We start from the raw sequence: 20181 nt of genomic DNA on the forward strand, positions 1-20181 counted from the left end.
ATAGAAAGCAGGTGGAGCTGTTCCTTTACTTAATATCGTTCCAAGGAGTGCTTTGATTAATGGAAGGGTAAAGAAATGGCAACCCGGATAAGGATTAAAATGGCAAGGGGACTGGAGGGGGCTCTTGCTGACTGACCAGATAACGTTGACCATTAACAGCTACAAAAACAAATAAAGGACAGACTTCTGCTAGAGAAATCTTTCTGGACTTTTAATTTCCTTCTCTGCTTCTGCACTGTGGCAGCCAAAAACAGGCTCTTGGTATGGTGTTCTTGGACATTCTCCATGGGCTGTCTTGTCAAGGTAAGGACTACAAATCAGATATGCTTAAAAGTCTTCAGAGGCTTCTCTTTTTCTGTGGCTACTTTGCCTCCCCCCCCCCAACCCAGTTAACTTCTGGCATAGAAGTGGCACATTATTTCTTTTCCACTTAACAAGTGTCACCCATCATAATTGTGCAAGAAATCATAACAGCAAATGTTAACACTGTCAACTCTTCTTTCAGATCCTGGTGGACCCTGCCAATCCCATTGGACGTTCAGCATTGCAGTATGAGAATGTTGTGGCCCACGAAGGCAGCTCCATCCTACGGGACTTGGTGCTCAGCCCTGATCTCCAGTACCTCTATGCCATGACTGAGAAACAGGTAGGAACTTGGCGTCCACAGCTGGCTCCTTTACGTAATTGCAAGCTCAGCAGCGAGGCCCATAATTGATGAACAGCCCTTTTTGTCTTTATAGTACATATGTGATATTCCTCCAGCACAGGGCCTTGCCATATGGCTTTGGGTAAGGCTGTTAGAGCAACCAAACAAAAATACTTTCTAAGAATGCGTCATTCTCTTTATTAGTACAGTTCTGATTAGAAGCTGAGCTCATGGTGTGCGTATGGAGTTCACCGTAATAAAATTGTTTGTGTGACTGACAAGCAGCACCAGACTGATAGCTCTTCTAAGGGCTCCCTTTTAATGAAGAAACAGCTTCCATCTTGTGCTCGGTGATAGCATATGCAGAACTCCACGTGCCTTGAGTTTTAGCTTGCCTTGGACAGAGTCAGCCAAATGTGGAGAAGCACTAAAGCTCAGCATGCACAGTCACCCATTATATGATAGCCTGTGGGGCTACTGGGCCTGGGCTGGTCATGAAAAGGGGTTCTCAACCCATTCACTTTGGCTCAGTCAGGAATTTACCCATTCTGTTTCTATGGCAGCACAGTGCTAGTGAAGTTCTTTTGCATTTCTTTTCCCGCAAACTACTACAGACCCAAACTTTGCCCATTTCACCTTGCCCAGTTCTGTTACAGAGTCTATTGCTTGTGAAAACGTTTATATTATCAGTTTAAGCCCCTTCAGTCTCCTTGGGCTGCTACACATATTAACCATTCTGAGAAAGGAGTGTCAACTCATGAAGTTCTGAAGTTCAAATATTCTTCTGGGTAGTTTTCTCAGTCAAGACAATTCCATGAATAAAATGCTCAAATGTGATATGATACTTAACAGACCTGTTAGTCTGTTTAAATCTGGGTCTGTCCTGATCACATATAAAGTGGGGGTGGGGATGAGGACCTGACCTCAGAATAAATGGGTCATGCATGAGTGAGGGAAACTAAACGCTCCCCAGCAGCTTACCTCCCTGAAGACTTTCGTTCCCCACCCCAAGCGCCTTTCACCCAGCTGAGTTCTCTTCCACTATTGGAGCTCTGCTGATGGGAAAAGCATCGGCGGTGGGGGTGGGGATGGACCATTTTATTTATTAAATTTATTAATCGCCCATTTGGCCGGTCCCCCAGCCACTCTGGGCGATGGTAGGTAAGCCGCAAGCAGCAGAAGGGCTTAGAGCCTCTGACCTGCACAGCCCTTTTGCTCAAAGCGTTGGACCCCAACCCCACTTTATACCTGAATGGGGAAGATGTGGATTTAAATCAGTGGGTCTGCTGCCGTCATGTCTAGGCTTGGCCCTAAGAGGACCCCGTTTTTCTGGCCATATTGAATCGTGCCTGATTGAATTCTCAGGTGTCTGTTCATGGAATGAATAATATCTGTTTGAGTCCATCCAGAGGGGGAGCCAAACTTATTATTAGGAAGCAAATGCATCATAGGTGCATGCAACCTCTCTTCTAAAGCAGACTCATTAGGCCTCTTTTGCTAGAGCCTTGTTGTTTGACAGATTGCCTCTGCAACAGGTATGAGAGAAGCTACTTCTGCAGTGCTCCATCAAGATAAACAGGTGCTTATGTGAGTGCAGAGCACCATTGCCAAAACTGTGGCTGAGCAGCCAAACCTTAGTTCTGCCATATTACAGTCTAAGGCTCTAGATTTTTCCATGGTGTTTTGTAATTATTCTGGTAACCTCCAGTTTTGCATTGCAATATCATCTATAATTCCTTGCCCAGTATAGCTGGCCCTTGGCTGTGAAAAAATGGAAATGGTGTCATAGGATGGTAAGATTTAAACTAATGATTCCTATCCAGATAGATGAGGTGAGTCTCCCTCTCTTATCCCTCACTTTGAGGGGAAAGCTAGAGAAGCTGGAGAAAATGGCTTACATCCAACGTTGCCTGAGCGGGCGTGCCTTTGTTCTCCTGACTCCCTAACAAATAAGGAATGAAAGCTGGTTCTTTCATTCCTTATTAAAATTATGATCTAAAGTATATTTTACTGATAGACATTCATTTTCAGTTTCCCAACATGTGAGTAGAGTCACCATTGTGTATTCTTGACAGCAAATGTGGATTCCTGACAGCTTCATTTTTCTTCTATAGAGTCCTGTGTTTCTGATGCTGTAGCAGTCATTTAATGTAGTTCTAATCTATTCAGGCAATAATTACAAATTTACTGAGTTTACTTTTAAAAGTTTTAAAATATAATGATATTTTTATGAGCAAACTAAGTTATACATAAAATACCTTTAGGAACAGAAACGCTGCTTTATGTTCCTAAAGCAGCCCTCCCCAATCTGGTGCCCTCTGAATGTTTTGGACTATAGCGCCTAGCATTCCTGACCATTGACCATGCTGCCGGAGACTGATGGGAGCTGAAGTCCAAAATATCTGGAGGGCACCAGGTTGGGGAAGGCTGTCTTAAAGCAGCAAAGTGACTTTAGATCTGCAAAGAGTGCTAAAAATATAAATATTGCTTATTTTTCAATTTTTCCCAAATTTCCAATTTTTCTGAAATCCCCTGGGGGAAAAAACAGTTTTCCATGGCCTCAAAAGTTCTGGAAATTTTACACCTCTAGACTCCATGTGTAGAATTGGAACTAGGGGACCTTTTATACCTGATTATAACCAAGCATATAGAGCTGCTCTGATAGGGGATCCATCTCTCCTCATTTAGGTACAGAATTTAATTATTTATTATTAAACATGTTCCATTGTCTGTCCGGATAGGAACTCACAGTAGCTAACAGCATAAAAATACAAAAATAATCAAGACAACAACATAATAGCAAGAAAGCAATAAAACAGTGGGCATTCAGAGAATTAGCAGGCCCTTGCCTTTCTTAGCAGCTCAGAATCACATGCTCAACCAGTCCCAAAAGCCTCATGGAATAACCAGGTCTTGAACAGCTGGCAGAGGGCATATAATGATGAAGCTGCACAGACCTCGCTTTGGGGAAATGTTCGTGCTCCTCATCCCCACCTGCCTCACCTCAACTGGTGGGAGAACTTGGTGCAGGAGTGCATGGGAAGCACATATGGGAAAGGTGGTCCTTAAGTTACCTAGGCCTCAAATTGTTTAGAGCTTTAAAGGTAAGAAGGAGCACCTTGAATTGAGCCAGAAGTAAATGTGTAATCACTGAAGACCAAATAGGACTGGAGTTGCATGCTTCACCTGGCCAGCCCCAGACAACCATCAGGCAGCTGCATTTTGGAACAGTTAAACCTTCCCAGATACATTATACTAGGCCAGTCTAGAGGTTACTAAAACATGAATGACTGTGGCTAGGTCAGTTTTCTTCGGGAAAGCTGCTTCAGAAGCACTCCTGGTCACTACAGCCACCTGGTTAGGCTCATCGGTTTTAATGCTGCCACTTCAAATGCAAGAATTAAATGGAAAAACAGCATATGGTTCCAGCACTTAGAAAAAACGGAGAAAACTGTAGTCTCTGAGTCAGCAGACAGCATGTCATTCCTTGAGTTGTTGTCTTAGACAGCAAGTGAAAGGCATTTACATAAAAATAAATCTGAAACCCCTTTGAACTAAGGGTAGAAACATCTCAAGAAAGAGAAATGGATATAACAAACATGGTTGCCCTTTAGACTGGCTAAGTAGTAGAAGAAAAGGAAGCAGAAATCTACCTTTACATTACACTCCTCTTTTCTTTTGAGCTCCAAAATGATCAAATCAGATGCTTTCTGTACTGTAGAATCCTTTCCCCCTTCATCAACGATGCAGCGTTTACTGAAATCCTCTCTCCCCTTGGAATGCATGCCTGTCTAACCCTTTCAGGCTTGCATGCTTGGTTGCTAAATAGCTCTGTAAAAGCGACTTCTTTGTTCGGAATGATGGAGGAAAGGGCTGAAGTGGCACACCTGCTACTAATGAAAATGGTAGTCCTGAAAAGACAGCATGGCCCTTTCATAGGTAAAATGGTCAAGCAGGGCTGGAAAAATCCCAGATACCTGATTACCGAGGGACCTAACATCCAATCCTTTCCCTAGAAATTTGAAATATATATTCAGCTCTGTGCAGTCTAGAAATTTAAAATTATTTTTCCAGAGCTGGTCAAGCGCCATCCAGAGTGTCTGGATGATGTGAATGTCTTTGACCCAGTTGCATTTAGGTGAAAAATAACATACAGTCTTAATGCGATTTCAGGGCAGATTGTCTGCACTGCATGCAGCACTGGAAGCAAGGTGTGCAGGATGTAGATAATGTAGCCTGCGGCTGTTACGTTAGCAAAGTGAGGTGTTTGACAGCTTCATCCACCATTTAGAAGCGGTCTCTGGGGTGTCTAGGGGAGATATTTTCCCCTCTCCCTTCCGTTCTCTTTTAGTGGGCTAGGGGTAAATCTTGGGCTGCTTGCCTTCTGGCTTTTGCCTGTGTTCGTGCTTTAAAAACTATAGGTTTCAGTTTAGATAGGAGAGTCCTGAGGCAGGATATCTTTAAATTAGGGACCAGGAACCTCAGGCCTGCAGTCCAGATACAGCCTGCAGGGCTTCTCCATCCAGCCTGTGGTCTCCCCTGTAGCCCCCCCCCCCCCCGCCCGCCCCAGGAGTCAGGCTTTTAAAAAACCTCCATTGCGTCTAACAGAGGATTTTAAGAGCTTCTATAACTGGGGGTGGGTGGGATATTGGGGCAGGGGCGGGGGGAGACAGCTACACAGGGAATGCTCTGCACACACTCCAGGGCTCCCCTGTGTAAAAACTGGGTTTTGAAAAAGTCTCCAATGGAGGCTTTTTAAAGGCTAATTACCATGCAATTAATACCAATAGAGGCCCATGACCTCCTTTCTCAGGCCTGCCCCCCCCCCCCCAGCAATTAGGCTTTTAAAGTCTAATTGCTGTGCAGGGGATGATTTGGGGCAGGGGTCACAGCTGAAGAGGGAAAGGCTAGCCCTCCCCTGGCGGCCCCCCACCCCCAAATCACAGATGGGGGCAGCTGCTGAACAGCAATGCTCTGGGGGCCTGTTATTCTTATCATAAAGAGACTACTTGAACTGGCCTCCATGCTTACTCCGCCTTGAGGTGCAGAGCTGGTCACTACATTGTGCTAATGCATTGAAACGGGGCATCTTCACACCAGCCACAGCTAGGATGTGTTTTACATGGTCAACAGCAGGGATATGGAATCACATGGAGGGCATTTTGAGCAGAGTTCTTGATAAAAATGTAATGTATAAACCAGCTCTCTATCACATATTATTTAAGTAGGAAAAAGGGAAGCAGCATGGGTCTAATATGCAGAGCCACCCAAGGCTCAATAGGCTAAGCCATTGCAAGGAATTTTGCTACCAGGGCTTTTCTGAGCATGCATTTAGTGTTCCAGTGATAGTGCCTGTGTCCTGGGAAAGGGGCCACCATGACATCCATGCATGCTCCAAAGAGCTGGGCAAAGTGATATGAAACCAGTGTCAATTTCCTGTGTGGATATTTACCTTCTGTGAAACATGAGATCATTGTGGGGACTGGGAAGGGACAAGTATTATACTGGAGGAAGGTGAGCAAAAAGGATGGCAAAAAGTGTAATTGGTGGATCTTTTTTATTTTTTAATTTCATTTCTATACCGCCCAATAGCTGAAGTTCTCTGGGCCGTTCACAAAAATTAAAGCCCCAAAATGCAGGTAAAACAATATAAAATATGAAAGCATTAAAACCACAATATAACCATGCAACCAGAATAAAACCTAGCAGCAATGCAGAGATTAAAATACAGATGTAAAACACCAAAGCTAAAAGACTAAAAAGCTAAAATGCCTGGGAGAATAAAAGGGTCTTCACCTGAGGCATCTTGAGGGTGCTTTTAATTCTGGACATCTCTGTTAAAGCCTTTTGACATTGGGTTGTATCCAGTGTTAATCTAACCTAAGTCCCACTCATTTTAATGGGTCTACTCTAAGTAGAACTAACATTGGATGCAACCCATTGAGACCATTTAATGCCAAATGTGGTGGTGCTTCATTTCACAGCCAGAATCCAGATCTCCATGGATCCAGTGAGAGGAAATTTTGAAAGCCTGCTTAAGTAGCTGTGATGACACTGGCTCAAGGATCTTCCTGTCTTCTACAGGCCTTTTTCCTCTCCCTTTGGCTTAATAAAATGGCTCTCATCCACAGCCTGCTGTTATCAGGGTGTTGGTGGAAAGTAATTAAATGAGCAGTTGTAACACAGCTCAAAGGGCCTGAGGAATGAGAGGATTTTAATCAAATCTGGAGGAGCAATTAATAAAGAGCTTGTAGCCCTTTAAAGGTGACTCTTGCTGTCAGTCTAAGAAGAGTGTAGATTATGGCGAGCATCTGGAGGAGGGACAGGGCAAGGCAAACCTCTCCCCCCCCCCCCCAGTTTCTCTTAAGCTAGGTTTCACCTGGCTGTTTGATGGTGATCTTAAAGGTTTGGCCATGATACAGGAATTGAGATGCCTGAATGTGGGAGTGTGCCTCACCTTTCACTGTTCCAGGCTAGCATTTAAACGACTGTCTTAGCCATGGTCTGTCTTAGCTGAGGCTGATCATACACTGCTAATAAATAAACATTTTGCTCTAACAACCTCTTAACTTCTGTGCTCTGACCTAATCATGCAAACTTTTTAATTTGCATGAATCTTCTTTATTTTGTCTTACAGCACTGATACAAAAGCTGTTTACAGTCTGTTCAGTGGAGCCTGGTTTGTAACAGCAAGGTCTGGGAGTTTACGATGTGGCAGAAATGCCACATACTATAGCTTATTAAGGAAGTAAAGACACAGTGAAAGGACTATGTGATTGAGCTGTGTATGTACATTAAGGGATCACTGGAGGAGAAGCTAGGCCTGTAAAGCATGTCCGAGAGAGATCACAAAGTTTGCTATTGTATATGGAACATGTCCATGTCCATGTGCTCAAGGAAGCTCTTTGACACAAGTGTGATCACTCAAGTGGCAACCCCCCCGTCAACATGTCAGCAAGCTTTCACGGCAGATTCACAATAGATTTGTTTCCTTTGCTAGTTACTCTCATCTCATATTGTTCAGTTATTCTCTATGGAAATAATTCAGGATTTCGTAAAGTCTTTGCTTGTGAGTATTACATAAATTTTCTGTTTCTTGAGACTTCTGAGCAGTAGAGTACTTGATTAAAAAGCTAAGCAGCACATTTGGCTTCTTCCTAAGGCAGGCACAGGTGTCTATTTCTAAGGCATCTCCCATTGTCATTCATCCTCTTAGGCTAGAAGGGGAAACTTGCTAAGACAAAGGCTTGCAGGGATACCTTTGGGCAGGCCTGCACAACTTAAAACCCACCGGGCCAAATGCAGCTTGCCAGCCCTGTATGCTGGCCCATCCGGAGTCTGATAAAGCTAGTTTTGCTGCCAGCCTGGACCCTGGGAAATGTGCACGTGTGTGGGTTGGGCAGGGATTATTCTCCATTGGGCTGACCTAGGAATAACATGTTGTGCCTGTCGTAGTTTCCATTTTGATGGGCTGCTTCTCCATGGCAGGGGCGCTGAACCTCTTTCAGCCTAAGGGCGGAATTCCATTTTGAAGACGCTCTTGGAGGCCATTTTCCAGTGGTGGGTAGGGCCAAAGGCAAAAGGAATGGGGTCAACATACCAAAAATACCAGCATATTTTAGCTTAAAACTCTTACTGCCAGTAACTAAGCATTAGGAGAGGCCTTTCAACCTTTTGGAACAGGGAAAAACACAAATCCAGTAAAACACCAAATGATTGGTGGTTGGGGGAAAGGGGGTGGGACCAGGGGTAGGGGGCATGGCCATCTGGGGAACCCAGACTTGAGGTTCTGCGCCTCTGGCTCTGTGGAGTGTTAGTCCTTTATCCCATCATAGAGGCTGTGGAAAAGGCACTTTCGTGTTCCTTGGGACCTCTGTGTTGATCACAGGCAGTTTCCTAGGCTGAAGATAGATCACAGATCTATCTAGGAAGTCATCTGTGCTGCAACTGCTTTAAGCTAGAGAGCAACACTGGGGCTTTACTGACACTTTATGTACACTCAGATCCCCTACAAATGAAGGGTGTGAACTGCAATGCCAGCTTGTGGCCCTCAAATTGCTGCACTTCTGTACATGCTTATATGAATGGTTTGAGGGTGGAGAGGAGCAATTTCTAGCTTTGTTAACCTGTCAGGGTGATTCTGTTATTGGACCATGATTCATCTTGCTCTGATCCAGGCCTCTACTTCCATAATTAAACTCATGTAGATACAGGCCCGTGAATATTCTCCAATGATTCACACTTGAAAGACGACCCGTTGATATTTAGTATTAAAACTGGACAGATTTCTTAAGGGCCCAATTGCTCGGGAGCCAGATTTTATTTCACACTCTTGCTGACTATTGAAATAGTAGCAGGCAAGAGTTGTCAGCAGTGTTGTGATAGAACACAGATCCACAGAGGGATGCTGGCATTTAGTCTGCTTCTGTGTTTCTCTGTCTGTCTCATGCACAGACACCAATATGAATGCAAAGAAGCACATCTCACCCAGTCCCCAGTGGGCAGCTGGAGGTTTTCACAGATGCTGGGTGAAATTTTGCATGCAAGAAAAAACATAGGGAGAGGAAATACTGTGTTTTGAGTTCAGAAAGACCTGTAGTCTCAACTTAAAGGACAGGTACTCTGTTAAACAAGAGGAGTCAGGTAAGTTATTTACTGGGGATGTGCGTGTGCACACGCATGCGTGGGTATATGTGGTCATACAGGATGATATTTATCAGAATTCAGTACAAATACGGTGCTTAGATTTTAATGGCTGTAGTAGTTAGCATGAACCTGAACCATGGGCAGGAAGCATTTGATGGGGTGTGAATATGATCTAAGAACAGGCCTATTTGTTTCCTCCTTGGAGGGATTGTGGAGATTGCCAGTTTCCCAAAGACGTCCTTTGATATGTGTGGAGCAGACATATATATCTGCCCTGCAGTCTGTGGAGAGCTGTTGGTTACAGGCAAAACTGCTGTGTAGTAGCTGAGGGATTCTATGTATTTTGAATATTGCCATTCTGATAGACTCTTTATCTGAAACAAACTGTTGTAGATCTCTCCTGCAGAACTTTAATGTTTTGCTGACACTCTAAAGTCCTGTTCTCATGACATACGCAGGATGAGTGAACGCATATAGAGGAGGAACAGGATCATGGTGTCATGTACCACCTCCGATCTTTGTATATTCAGTTGAATGACTGCACGGTGTCTATGCACATACAACCTCAAGGGTTCAACTTGACCAGGAACCCTTTGAAAAGCAGGGTTCCAAACTGCAGACAGAGTGCCCTGTAGAGTAGTATGGATAGTTGGATGCAGAGCTGGATGCATAGACACCATGCAGATGTTTAAGTTAACATGCATAAGTCCCCTCTCTGTGTCTGTTCATTCAGCCTAGATATATTGTAAGAATAGAGTTTCTCAGTGAAAGAGCTAGTATGTACTGCTTGTTTGGGCAACCCACGACCTTGGGTGCTCTCTCACTCTCTCAGTGAAGGTCTTCAAGCAGGGGCTGGACAGCCATCTGTTGGTTATGCTCTAGATCTGGATTTCCTCTATCAAGATGAGGGTTAGACTAGATGGCCTACAAGGCATCTTCTAGCTCTGTGATTCTAGAATGTTGGACTTAGACTGGGACACCCAAGTTCAAATTCCCACTCTGTCCTGCAACTTCCTGGATATCCTTGGGCCAGTCATTACCTCTAACCTTCTTCATAGGGTTTTTGTGATGGATAAAATTGCATGAGGGTTGCCATCTATTCTGCTTTGAGCTCCTTGGAGGACAGGTGGGATAACAATGTAACTAAAAAAAGGAAACCTAGGTGATTACCATGTATTTGGGGTGATAGGATAGTGCTGACATGTCTTTAGATGTGGACAGTGGAGTTCAGATGCTCCCAGAGGCACAGTTGGGAAAGGATTCATGCTGGTGTAGGTGTTCACTGAGCAGCTTTTAGCTCTGTGTTTCATAGGCATCATGGAGAATCTTTGTGCATAGAACAAATTCACTGTGCCTTTCAGTCCCACTCCTGTCCTCCTGCCATTTCCCTCCTCCCCCTTCAGAACTGCCACAGAAGCTTTTGCTTCTCAGCAGATGTTCAAAGGGAGTCCTCCGTTGTGGGGTCTGGACTAATAGCCCCAGTGCTTAATTTCCTAGGCACAGGGTTGCCTCTGGGGAATGCAGAGGGACTTGAAAGTGGGAGAGTTGGCCTCTGCCTGCCTCCTCCGCCCCACTGCTCTGATCACCAGCCTCAAAGAAATAGCAGGGCGCCTCAGATCATTAACACTGGACTTAGAAAGAGCCTTGGGCTTTGACCTATATTTTGTTGACCCTTTCATGCCTACTGATGGTGTTTGGGTTTTTAATGTGGTGATAGGAAGGAATGGGATTTGGGGAAATTATTTTAATCCACTATCAAAGCATGCGTCCTGCCCTTCTGTTTCTTTCCTCACTTCCTCTGAAACACTGAAACAACAGGGTCCCTGTGAGGTTTCCTAGACCTTTGCTGTGATTCCCATCTTCTGTCTTACCTGTTCAGAAGGACCCTTCTGTCTGTAACTCAATCTTTGGTAATGTTTGCACTTACCCTTTTCACTCATTCCTGGTTCTACCTCTTTAGTAACTTCAGTGTGAATTCCTTTAATTGGGCAGCATTTGCATATCCAGTTCTACAGAGATCTAACTACTTAGGGTTTTTCCCGGTTCAGCAAATTGCATACTTCATGCCAATAAAAATATTGCGGCTATGCCATACTGTCTAACAGTATATGGAGAATGCTGTGTTTGAACAGCGCATTCAAGCAAACAATTTTGGTCAAGGGGAAAGAAGGAATTATTCTGAATTCCAGGACTGTTCCAATTCTAATTAATGCTTGGTTTTTATTGTTTTTCCCTGTTGAACTAGCTGTAGCCCTGTTGCAGAGCCCAACTCAAATTTTGGGGTGTTTGTGAAATTGTCCCCCTGGCTCACCTTATTTCAGTGCCACCACCTGTTTCACAGTGGCAGTGATCCTCTCAAAGCTGGCAGTTGCCTTACCTCATCTCAGTTCCCTACAGTGCGGGTGAGCAGAAAGTAGAACTCCAGATGTTCTGGGCTTCAACTCCCAGCATTCTTGTTGGCCATGCTGACGGGCTTGTGCATCATCACAAAGGCACCACATCATCACAGTGTTGATTCACAAAGGAATTCTGTGTTAAAAACGTGGTGGCTGGCAGCCACAATTCTTTCCCCTCAGAACAATACTATGCAGTGCCATAGCATTAATCAAGAGGGAGGTTGTGGGGAAAACAGTGGCCACCTGCTTCCCAGAGAAATACTACTACTACTACTACTACAAGAAAGGCCCCCCTTTATCTTCCAGTTGCCAAACTCTCCACACTTCACCACCTGTGAAGTGGGGGGCAGTGCAGTTGGGGAAGCCATTTTGGCCTAGCTTTTGCTCTTTCGTGGTTAAGGAAGAAGAGAAAGAACTATGGTCTTCTATCTGATAAGGACTTCACTAACTTGGAGTTCTGTGATGGAGGAATTTATTTGACTGCCTGTCCTTTTCCCCAGGTGACTCGTGTGCCAGTGGAGAGCTGTGAGCAATATACAACCTGTGCGCTATGTCTGGGCTCCAGAGATCCTCACTGTGGCTGGTGTGTCCTACACAACATGTAAGTATGCAAAATTCTTGGCTTGCATCCCACACCCTCTGCATATTACTACAAGGCTGCCCAGCCTATTGTAGGAAGCCTTCTTACTGACATCTTAAATGCTTAAGAACTTGTATTAGCAGCTTAGCCATTCATTCCTGCTACAACTACTGTTAAACGTTCATTTAATACCAATATTGTGCATTGTACAGAATACAAAAGTAATACAGTTCCTGTCCTGGCATATGACCTGGATGAAATGGACAAGATAGGAATGTGGAGAGACTGGGGAATGAAAATGAGTACCACAGATGATGGAGACAAGAGAAAGGTGGCAGTATGTAATGTGGGGCTAGTATGTAATGTAATGTGTAATGTGGGACTAGGTTGGAGCAGAAAAGACTGTGGGCATCTCTACACCAGCCTAAAATCCTGCATTTAAAACAGGGCTTTCTGCTTCCATTTTAAATGCAGGATCACGACAACTCCCTTCCCCCCACCCTTCCTTTTCCCTCTTCCTTTTCCTCTTCCCCTTTCCCCTTCCTTCTCCCCGTATCTGACTCTTCCATTATCTTTCACTGATCTTACTCCTCTTGCCACTTTTCCTCTTTTCACTGAAGGAACTCAAGCAGAACACAACAGGGTAATTTGATAGCTCATTATCTGCGATCTATTTAAAAATGGAACAAAGGGCAGGAGATGCGGGGGGGGGGTCACAGCGTGTAAACAGCCCACAAACTTCTGTGAGGGAGTAATCTCAATCGCAGGATAAAAGCTCCATGTGAAGAAAGCCTGTATTAAAGAAGTGGACTTAAGGAAGATAAGGATATGGCTTGACCAACAGAAGGAGAGATGATAATTCATGCATAGCAAGCAGCATGGCAAAAGGCATATAGATTTGGGAGTAGACAAAGGTGACAATAAGGCTAACAGAAGGGGAACTTTTGGGAATATATTAATCATTATGACTAAATGGATCCTCCATGGCCAAAGACAATAGGTCAGTGAATACTGGACTAGATGGGCCTTTGTTCTGTTCCAGTGGTGATCATCTTATGTTCTGATGGAATTCAGAAAGGTTCAGGTCTTGCCTCTACCAGGAACTCACTAGGTTGTCATAGAGAAGCTACTGTCACTTAGTTTAAAAACACCCCCCCACACACTATATGTGGATAATAATATTGACCTACCTCGCAGCATTGAGCATTGATCTCAAAATTACCGTGACAATGTCTGTCAAAAAGTTATATATAGTTATGATTTTGAGAAGGGTAGCTGTGTTAGTCTGCTGTAGCAAAAACAACAGTCTGGTGTAACCTTAAAGATGAACACATTTATTATGGCACAAGCTTTTGTGAACTAGAGTTGTAATGGACTGTAGTCCATGAATGCTTATACCATAATAAATCTGTTAGTCTTTAAAGTGCCACCAGACTCTTGGTTATAATTATGATGAGGATTATGTGATGAGACAGGAGGTATAGACATGGCATATCTCCTACAGGGAGCGTATTTCTGTATAAGAAAATCATGTACACCATTGTGTGAAGTAAGGCATGATCGTTTTATTTTGCCATGAATACATATATGACAGGAAGCTACTATCTGCATTGACTTCCTAATCTGTGTAATAAATACACAGAAAAATGTCAGGTCTGATGGATATAGCCCATGGTCAGAGGTGGGTTGTTTTAAGCCTGATGGCTAGAAACCTAGCCATAGTGCAGATGACAGCTAATCTCCTAGAAGAAATCAGAAATAACCTTTGCAGGATACAGTGAAAACAGAGGCATCCCGAATCTGAAGCTCTCCTCTGCCTTTCCATTTCTGGTCCCAGCATACAATTCTTCCAAAACCTTCATTTTTGAAGTGACCTGCTGCCACTTTTTTTTTTGCTCATTCACCAGTCTCCTGAAGCCTGTCCCCCATTAGCCTGCTGCCACTTCTGTTCTCTTCCTGTGTCTCTCCTAGAGATGTGCTGGCGGTGCATTGGCTGCTTTGCTTAGGTGACTACTCTAGGTGTTCTTGCCGAGGTCTGCTGTGCATATTCAACCCTGAATCTCACACCTTGAAAAGAGGGCAGCTCAGTAGATTTCTCTCTGACCTTCCCAGTGACTAATAGCTCTGTCCATTGCAGCTGCCAGCAAGACTCTCTTACCCTGCTGAGCTCCCATGGGCATGAATGTGGAACTGGCACTGTGCGGAACAGAGAAGGGAGTGGGTTTGTAGTCTTCATCAGTTTGTATCAAGCTGGGATAAGTGGGCCTATCTGTCCAGTCTACATTTTTAGTCTGTTGTTGCCTCTGCAGTCCATGTTAAATGCTGCAGAACTGATTGACAGCAGTCTGCTCTGAGCTGTCGATTGCCTAGTGCACCAGGGGTTCTGCATGTCAAATGTGTGGGTGGCTGAGGACTAAAACAATGGCTTCCCATCCTGAAAAGCAGCAGGGATTGCTCCCTGCAGTATATATTGTCACAGGCCATGTGTCCAAAAGAAAAGCCCACTGCCCTGAGGCCAGTTGTCCAGCATTTTTTGAGAGATAGCAGCAACTTAACAATGACTAAAAAAAAAAAAACTACTATGAACTGCTCTGAGCCCATGGAATGATGCAAACGGGAAAAAATGAAAGCCAATAACACTAATATAGAATCATTAGGGTCTATCAGCCTGTCACGAGCGCCCTAGCTGCCTTTTGCAGTCCCCTCCAATAACCAACTCAAGACACAGACTAAAGGGATTCCTTCCAAGGCTTTATTCCTTTACAGCTTAAGCACTCTTTCAGATGCTAATTTCCAGTGACTAAGCAAGGAACTGCACTGGGGTAGCTAGCAGAGTAGCCTAAGCTCCAGGTAAGGCAGATGGTCCCCGTTTGAAAGAGAAGGGCAGGAAGATTCTGAACTTACGGGCTATGGAGAGGTCCTCCCTCTTACCCTTGGTCGCCTTCGGGACGCGACCGTTGTTTCAGCGCCAAGCGAGCAGAGCACCTCCTCTCGGCGCCCTCCATCTGGCGCCACTCCCTGCGTCTGCGCCGAGTGTCCAGCAAGGCCCCATCCCCCGCTCTCTCGCTGCCAGGGTCCCTATCTCTCTCAGGAATGCAGACAGGAGGGATCTCTCCCTGCTGCTGTGCCTGTGAGAGATGAGCGAGCTCCTCTCCCACGGGTTGTTGCTCTTCCTCAGAATCAGAACGGCTCTATGGGCTCAGTTTCCACCCTGACACAGCCCTTGGGTTTGAAAGCACCTTATCCTTGTCTTGCCTGTACTTCAGAGATAACTTATTTAAATCCCCTTTAAATACAGTCCTACTTCTTGGCATACAATGCTAAGGCTTTCGGCAATCAGATGTTTCCAGCTATGATAGTTGACAGTACCTAGCTACAGATGCCAAATTGCTTCTTGTTTGTAAGACTGGGAGAGAAGTTGACTCCAGAGATTATTCCCTTTGATAGTGGCCCTGGTCTGGGGAGCTACTGAGGCTGCCTTTCTCCAGAGTGGCCAATCAGGAGCATCTGGCAAAGTGGGAATGAACTATAAGGAATAATCCTGTTGTAACTTCAGAGAAACAATATGGGGAAGGAATCTATCTCTAAATGTACACGCACACTTGTCTGTCTAACAGGTAGTGTGTTCCTCATAGGCCAACATCTAGACTTTAAGTCCCATATTTTATCCTCTACCCTCATTCATATTCAGCTCTTCTCTGAAGATCATGTGTACTTGCCATTTAGCTCCCTGCTAGTGATCTAATCTGGCCTATAGTATAACCCAAGGCCCTGTCATGCCGCTACCGGGCCCCATATGGGAACAGAATGGCGGCAGAAAAGTGAAGAAATGAAACAAGAACAAAAATGCATGGGGGAGGGGTTTCCTTTGGGCTTAGGGGGAAAACCTCAGAAGGTGCAAAGCCTTGACTGTTTAGCCATGTGGAGCATTTTAATTAAACTCAGAGACATCTCTTTCCCTGAAGCACCTCAGGGAGATGGGTGGGATGCAGTGGTGGCTCAGGAGCTCCACAGCGCGATGTCATGCTGGCACTTGCTGAAGAGATAAATCGCTGAGATTACTGGGACCTTGAAAGCTGCATGTGTATCTGCTTTTCTGTATTGCCCTCTCTTTAATTAAAATGCTTTCTGTAATGAAATAATGTTATCGCAGATGCAGGGAGGAAAAGCAAAGGAAACTCATTAAAACTCACTAAATGGAGGCAGTGTACCTGGATAGAACAGCAGGGCCACCCAGAGGAATCTGGGGGCCTGGGGCAATGGAATTTTCGTGGGGCCCATTACACACAAAGATTACAATTGTTTTGAAATTATATATAATTGAAAGACCATAAATCCCATGAAAAAGTCCCAGCTTCTTGAATAACTGAGTATACATACACATACCTACATAATTAAAAAGTAAATATTGAAATATTTGTACCTAATAACTAGTTATTAGTACTTTAATCTTTCTTCAGTAGGTAATTAACAATATTTCAGACGTAATGTTAAAGTGTGTTTGAAGAACAGCGTCCCCTACATTACTGGGCTGAGTATTTTCATGTATATATGCTGTTTATCTCTTACGAATTGACAATTTTTAAAGGAACTTTTGGTGAAAAATGTTTAAAATGTACTATGTTTCATTTAGTTAAAATTGCTGGGAGAAAAGGTGTATGGCCTCCTCCTCCTGCTAACAGCCACCCCTGTCCTCCATTCACTACTCCTAGAAGAACTATGCACACAGAGCTTTCACAGGTGTAGGAACCACTGCCTAGGAAGCATTCCAGAACCAAGTTCTGAGCTGCTTCCTCAGCTTGTTTTTGTCAGAAGCTATTAATTCAAAACAACATGAGCTGATAGTTCTCTTCAAAACAAGAAATAAAATACTATGCCCTGTACCACCGTAATGCTATGCAGTCAAAGGGTACAAGAGCCATTACACTAATTGTGACTTCAGAGTGAAAATGCAAACGATTGAAAGAAGGCCTACGGGGTGCACCACATGCCCAGCCAATGTGGAATAAGGATTATGACCAGAAGTTCTGTTATAATGGGCAACCTTTATAGGAAGAAATGATTGAAAAGTTGCCCTTGAATATTTGGTATAGAAAACCACAGGCTTTTTTAAAGTGTGGCCCAGCAAGTAGAAAAAAGGTGGAATTTAGCCAGGAATATGTGTCCTAGGCAACTTATCAATGATTGGAAGAAGGGGGGGGGGGATTTGACACACAGGAAAACTGAGGCAGCAGGCAATTGAAGTCAATGCTGAGTATGGGTTACATAACACAGGGTTTAAACCAATAATTTGACCAGCAAATATAAAACAGGAGGAATTTAGCCAGATTGGTGTGTTCTGTTACTTTCCACCATCAAACGAAAGGAAAGGGTAAAAAAAAAAAAAAAAAAAAGCAGACTGAAAAGCATTGCATAGTACCACAAAATGGAGGCCTCAGTTAATTACTTAAGGCAAGCAAGCATAAACTTAAGGCTAACAGCCTGAGCTGACCCCTTTTTTTGTGGTGCTTCCCCTCTTAATTAGGGGGGCTAGCACTGCCTGGCGCTGGCACCAGGTAAACTCCAGAGCCTTTCTGGTCTAGGGAAAGTCTGTGGAGCAGCAGGAACATTCTGAGCATGTGCGAGCATGTTTTTCAAAATTAAAAGAAAATACTCTCCTTACCTTGACCCATGTGAATGGCTCACATTTTATTAAAGTAAAATAACGCTTGTCGGGGGGGGGGGGCTGCTGGGCGGGGCCCCAGGGCAAACTGCCCCCCCCCCCCCCGGCAGGCCTGTAGAACTGTACTCTGGAGGCAGGGGAGTGGCTGCCCTGGTAAAATGCCTGGTGGAGCTACTTGTGAAGGATATGGAGAACAGATTAGGGTGATGTGAGCCCTTAGGGCAGGAAGGGAAGGGATTAGGGAAGCAGAATACAAGGAATAGGAAGAGTGTGGCAGAGAGTGGCATCATGCATTAGTAGATGAGTCCTGCTGGTTTTGCAGTATGTTGATCCAAAGAAGGGTTTAGTTCAAACATACAAATGCTGAGGTACCTGTTCATATCAGTGGTGTAGTGTTGTGGCCAAGAGACTGAACTATGAATCAGGAAAGCCCAGTTCAGATTTCGCATCTGTCATGAACTCACTAGGTGGTCTGAGGCAAGTCACTCTTACCCTCAGCAGTGTGGATGATGATGGTGATGATGATGCCAGTTCCGGCCATCACAGTTTAAGAAGAATTTTTGTTGTTGTTTCTTTCCGTCGTGTCCCACTCTTCGTGACCCCATGGACCATAGCATGCCAGGCCTTCCTGTCCTGCGCTCTCTCCCGGAGTGTGCTCAAGTTCATATTTGTTGCATCGGTGATGCTATCTAGCCATCTCATCCTCTGCCGTCCCCTTCTCCTTTTGCCTTCAATCTTTCCCAGCAGTGGGATGTTTTCCAGGGAGTTTTCTCTTCGCATTAGGTGGCCAAAATATTTGAGCTTCAGCTTCAGTATCTGTCCTTCCAATGAGCACTCAGGGTTGATTTCCTTGAGGATGGACTGATTTGACCTCCTTGCAGTCCAGGGGACTCGTAAGGGTCTTCTCCAGCACCACAGTTCGAAGGCATCAATTCTTTGGCGCTCAGCCTTCCTTATAGTCCAGCTCTCACAGCCATACATTACTACTGGGAAAACCATAGCTTTGATTATATGGACCTTTGTCTGCAAGGTGATGTCTCTGCTTCTTACTATGCTGTCTAGGTTTACCATAGCTTTCCTCCCCAGGAGCAAGCGTCTTTTAATTTCATGGCTACAGTCACCGTCTGCGGTGATCTTGGAGCCCAAGAAAATACAATCTGTCACTGCTTCCATTTCTTCCCCTTCTATATGCCAGGAAGTGATAGGGCCAGATGCCATGATCTTCATTTTGTTAATGTTGAGTTTCAAACCAGCCTTTGCACTCTCCTCTTTCACCCTCAACAAGAGGCTCTTTAGATCCTCTTCGCTTTCTGCCATTAGGGTGGTATCGTCTGCGTATCTGAGTTTGTTGATAATTCTCCCGGCAATTTTAATTCCGACCTGTGATTCATCCAACCCGGCATTTCTCATGATGTACTCTGCATATAAGTTAAATAAGCAGGGCGACAATATGCAGCCTTGTCATACTCCTTTCCCAATTTTGAACCACTCGGTTGTTCCATGTCTGGTTCTTACTGTTGCTTCTTGACCCTCGTACAGGTTTCTCAGGAGACAGGTAAGGTGGTCTGGTACCCCCATCTCTTTAAGAATTTGCCAGAGTTTGCTGTGATCCACACAATCAAAGGCTTTAGCATAGTCAATGAAGCAGAAATAGACGTTTTTCTGGAATTCTCTTGCTTTCTCCATGATCCAGCGAATGTTGGCGATTTGATCTCTAGTTCCTCTGCCTCTTCGAAACCCAGCTTGTAGTTCCGGTAGTTCTCGGTTCACATACTGCTGAAGCCTAGCTTGTAGGATTTTGAGCATAACCTTGCTGGCATGTGAAATGAGCGCAATTGTACGGTAGTTTGAAGACTCTTTGGCGTTGCCCTTCTTTGGAACTGGAATGTAAACTGACCTTTTCCAGTCTTGTGGCCACTGTTGAGTGTTCCAAATTTGTTGGCATATTGAGTGCAGCACTTTAACAGCATCATCTTTTAGGATCTAAAATAGCTCAGCTGGAATACTGTCATCTCCGCTAGCTTTGTTGTTACTAATGCTTCCTAAGGCCCACTTGACTTCACTCTCGAGGATGTCTGGCTCAAGTTCAGTGACCGCACGATCATGGCTATCAGGGACATTCAGATCTTTCCTGTATAGTTCTTCTGTGTATTCTTTCCACCTCTTCTTAATCTCATCTGCTTCTGTTAGGTCCCTGCCTTCTTTGTCCTTTATCATGCCCGTCTTTGCACAAAACGTTCCCTTGAGATCT

At 44.5% G+C, this 20181-nt stretch overlaps 1 protein-coding gene across 2 annotated transcripts in view; it reads left to right on the forward strand.

Moving 5' to 3' along the window:
• PLXNA1 (plexin A1) overlaps positions 1-20181 on the forward strand; it is a 395495-nt gene that overhangs the window by 209634 nt on the left and 165680 nt on the right. For both annotated transcript variants that reach the window (XM_084840187.1, XM_084840188.1), the window contains exons 4-5: positions 506-646; positions 12189-12289. In XM_084840187.1, coding sequence (XP_084696313.1) covers positions 506-646; positions 12189-12289 — 242 coding nt within the window. The remainder of the gene's footprint in view (positions 1-505; positions 647-12188; positions 12290-20181) is intronic.

The sequence above is a fragment of the Heloderma suspectum genome, chromosome 2 (assembly GCF_057233095.1).
Source record: "Heloderma suspectum isolate Gila_16-S chromosome 2, 16-S_ref, whole genome shotgun sequence".
NCBI classification, from domain to species: Eukaryota; Metazoa; Chordata; class Lepidosauria; order Squamata; family Helodermatidae; genus Heloderma; species Heloderma suspectum.